Raw genomic sequence first — 4,596 nt, 5'->3', positions numbered from 1 at the left:
AAAAATATCCAGATTATGAACGAAGAAATCTACAAAGACATTAATAACTTAACAAAAGAGTGTAGTAGAACTTCTAGAAATGAAGTAGTCACTCAATGAAATAAAACAAACAAACAAACAAACAAACAAACAAAAAAAAAAACACAACTGAGAGCTTGAGCAGCAGTGTGGAGCAACCAGAAGAATTTCAGAGCTTGAAGATGGTCTTTGTGAAATAACTCAGGTAGACAAAAAAAAAAAAAAAAAAAGGAAAAAAGAATTAAAAATAATGAGGAAAATCTAAGAGAGATAGCAGACGAAATCAAGTGCTCTAACATCCAAATTGTGGGTATAACTGAATGGGAGGAGAAAGGAAAAGGTATTGAAAACCTACTCAAGAAAATAGTGACAGAAAACTTCCCAGGTGTAGGGTGGGATACAGACCTTCAAATCCAGGAAGCTCAAAGGTCCCCAAACAGATTCAACCCAAAAAGATCCTCTCCAAGAATTATTATAGTTAAATTTACAAAGCTCATAGACAGAGAGAATTCTACAAGCAGCAAGAGAAAAGCATCAGGTCACTTATAGGGGGAACCACCATCAGACTAACAGCAGACTTCTTAACTGAAACACTACAGGCAAGAAGAAAGTGGAATGATATATTCAAAATACTAAAAGAAAAAAAATTCAGCCAAGAATTCTTTACCCAGCAAGTCTCTCCTTCAGAAATTAGGGAGAAATAGTTTATTTCCCAGGCAAACAAAAGTTGTGGGAGTTCAGCACCACACGACAAGCCCTGCAAGAGATTCTCAAGGGATTCATTCATCTGGAATCGGAATAATTTTGAGCACTATCACAAATACACAAGAAAGAGCAAAACCCATATTTAAAACAAAAATGCCACCAAGAAAGTGAAAGAAGCTAAATCATTCCATCTTAAGCTCCCAACTAACATTGAAGAAGAGAAATAAAAGAGGAAATAATGATCAAAAGATATTTAAGTCACCTAATCAAAAAGCAATTAAATGACAGAGATTAAGAAACACTTGTCAATATCTACCCTAAATGTGAATGGACTAACCTCCCCATTTAAAAGACACACACTGACTGATTGGATTTAAAAACTAGACTCAAGTATATGCTGTCAAGAGATCCACCTCACCTGTACAGACACACATAGACTAAAAGCAGAGGTATGGAAAAAAGATATGACATTCAAATGGAAAGCAAAATCAAGCAGGAGTAGCTATTCTTATATCGGACAAAATAGACTTTAAACCAAAAATTTAAAAAAAGACAAAAAAAGGTCATTAGATAAAGGGATGTATCCAGCTAGAAAACATAAAAAAACATAAATATAAATGGATTAAACTCCCTGCTCAAAAGACACAGCCTGATTGACTGGATTAAAAAGATGGACCCAACTATATGCTGTCTTCTAGAGACTCACCTCACCTGTAAAGACACATGTAGACTAATAGTGAAGGAATGGAAAAAGATGTACCATGCAAATGGAAACCAAAAATGAATAGGAGTAGTTATTCTTATATCAGATAAAATAGACTTTAAACCAAAAATCATAAAAAGAGACAAAGAAGGCCACTATATAATGATAACAGGATCTATTCAACAAGAAGACATGATAATCATAAATATATATGCACCCAGCACTGGACCACCCATATATATATATATATAAAGCAAACACTCTTAGACCTAAAGAAAGAAATAAGACCTAATACATTAATAGTGGATGATCTGAACACACCCCTCTCCATATGGGACAGATATTCCAGGTAACAAGTCAACAAAGAGACACAGGATTTAACCTACACCGTAGACCAACTGAACTTGGCAAATATTTACAGGACATTTCACCCAACGCTAAAGAATATACCTTCTTCTTATCAGCTTATGGTACATTCTCCAAGATATACCACATTTGTTGCAATAAACTTTCCTCTTAGAACTGAACTGAAGTACACTCTCAGTAAATATTATTATCTAGAATCAGTCTATTTTTAGTATGTTCAGAAGAGATGCAATTCATTTCTATGATTGGGAAGTAGCATAGTAAGACCTTAATAATGAGATAAAACTATATAAAACTGAGCCAACTATAGCAAAAACATGCCCAGAAGCATGGATGGATCTCAGTGTGTGAGGGCATATAGATCAAAAAGAAAGTAACATTTGGGAGGTACTTTGCAGGGATTCCAGAATGAGGAAGTAAATTCAAATGAGTGCTGAAGACTTACTATAAGCAAAGTGAGGGTATAACAATCAACACGAGCCTGAAGATATAGCTTTAGTCACTGAAAGTGAAAATCAAATTACACAATGATGAACAACAATCTACTCACATCAAAGAATATGGATCCCTTTGAACATTGTAATTGACATACAGGTGATACGATTTATCTTAATTTTAAAGATGCTGCATTACAGGGCTGATCAATGCTTTAACTGGCAATATTCTACAATATGCAATCACTATTAACTATAACCAAGACATTTTCTTCACTAGTTTCTAAACATAGAGATATAAACTTACATCCCAAATCCTTTTCATCATTAATCAATGCTGAAAATGCACCTTATTTATAAACCAATTTCTCTCGAATCATCTTTTCATTGCCTCTTTTACATTTTTGTTTCTCCAACTGTGGATGATGGGGTTCAGCATGAGAATCACAACAGTGTAAAATATTGACACTATCATGTCATGCTCCAAAGTATACTTTGAACTGTGTCTCACAAAAATAAAGAGGATTGTCCCATGATGAATTATCACTCCAGTTAGGTAAGAACCACATGTAGAGAACACTTTCCGTTTCCTTTCAGCAGAGTGCATCTTCAGAATGGCCAACAGAATGAAACCATAGGAGATGAGGACAATCAGGATAGTGGTTACCTCAATGGAGCCAACAAAGTAGAAGAGTAGAAGCTGGTTTGTGTGAATGTCAGAAGAAATAGTGAGCAGAAGAGGGATATCACAAAAGAAATGTCTAATTTCATTGGATCCACAGAAGGATAGGCTGAATGTGGCCACTGTGTGTACAGTAGCATGTAAAATGCCACCGACATAGGAAGCAATGATGAGTGGCACGTAGTTTAAAGTAATCGAAGATTTTTTTTTTTTTTAATATCCTAGTGATGAGGGTAGTTTATTATATCCCTGATAAGGTCTACAATTTATACAATTCTTAAACATTAGGTGGTTTACCACTTAGCTTTTTCTCATGCATAAGATAAACAATCATCAATCAGACATTTCAGGACCACAGACTTATTTATTTATTTATTTTTTAAGAGGAATCCCGCTCTGATTTTCTAGTCTCTTTTTTCTTAACTTCCACATTTTCTTTCTTTTTTCTGTCTTTTTATTTTATTTTGTTTTTATTTTATATATATTTTTATATTTATTAGGAATATTCTTGAGATCCAAAGCTAATTGTCACCCCTCCTGCCCATCATGTGAGGACCAGATTCACACGGGTGCATACACATTACCAGAAATTACTTTTGTTCCCTTTGTCCCCTCCCAATTTTCCCCCAAACTCCCTCCCCATACCCCTCTCCCCTTCAATCCTATTTGTAGCCCTAGGAATGTTCCCTCCCTCTGTTGGATCATGGCACTACTGTGGTCTTCCTTTCCTTCCTTCCTTTCTTTCTTATCTCCCACATATGAGTGAGCACATGTGGTATTTATCCCTCTTTGCTTTGCTTGTTTGGCTCAACATAAGTTTCTCCGGGTTCATCCATGTTTTTGCACATGGTAGTATTTCATTATTTTTTTATGGCAGAGAAGTATTCCATAGTGTATATATACCAGTTTCCTTATCCAATCATCTCCTGCTGGACATTTAGGTTGGTACCATATCTTCGCTATTGTAAACAGAGCTGCAATAAACATGGAAGTTCAGGTATCTCTTCAACATGATTATCTCCATACCTCTGGATATATACCCAGAAGAGGGATTGCTGGATCATATGGAGATCTATCCGCAGTTGTTTGAGAAACCTCCATATTGTTTTCCAAAGTGGTTTACTAATTTATAGTCCCACCAAAAGTGCAGTAATGTTCCCTTCTCTCCACACCCTTGCCAGCATTTGTTATTTACCATCTTTTGGGTTTCAGCCAGTCTAACTGGAGTGAACTGGTATCTCAGTGTGGTTTTAATTTGCATTTCCCTGATGACTAGTGACATTGAGCATTTTTTCATATATCTGTTGGCCATTTGTATGTCTTCCTTTGAAAGATATCCTTTCAACTCCTTTGTCCATTTTTTAATTAGGTCATTTTTTTTTTCTGTATAATTGTTTGAGTTCTATGTATATTCTGGATATTAGTCCTTTGTAAAATGCATAGTTAGCAAAAATTTTCTCCCACTCTGTCAGTTGTTTTTTCACCCCGTTGTTTGTTTCTTTTGCTGTGCAGAAACTTTTTAGCTTGATATAATCCCATTTGTTTATTTTCTTTTCCTGATTGTGCTTTTGGGCTTATGTTTATAAATCCTGTATGCTGACCTAACTGTTGAAGTGTTTCACCATTTTCCCTTTGTAACTTTATGGTTTTGGGTCTTATACTTAGGTCTTTAATCCATTTTGAGATGA

The 4,596-nt window shown here is 35.2% G+C and overlaps 1 protein-coding gene across 1 annotated transcript; it reads right to left on the bottom strand.

Moving 5' to 3' along the window:
- Nucleotides 1-2,602: 2,602 nt before the first annotated feature.
- LOC103608247 (olfactory receptor 1102-like) lies at nt 2,603-3,112 on the bottom strand (the record flags this gene model as incomplete). Its single annotated transcript, XM_008592702.1, has 1 exon — nt 2,603-3,112. A coding segment is annotated over one exon (510 nt), but the record flags the coding sequence as incomplete, so codon positions are not given.
- Between the last annotated feature and the right edge of the window lie 1,484 nt (nt 3,113-4,596).

The sequence above is a fragment of the Galeopterus variegatus genome, unplaced genomic scaffold, assembly GCF_000696425.1.
Source record: "Galeopterus variegatus unplaced genomic scaffold, G_variegatus-3.0.2 Scaffold8200, whole genome shotgun sequence".
Lineage (NCBI taxonomy): Eukaryota > Metazoa > Chordata > Mammalia > Dermoptera > Cynocephalidae > Galeopterus > Galeopterus variegatus.
The sequence above is the reverse complement of the archived record's forward strand: the minus strand, read 5'-3'. Positions and strand labels throughout refer to the sequence as shown.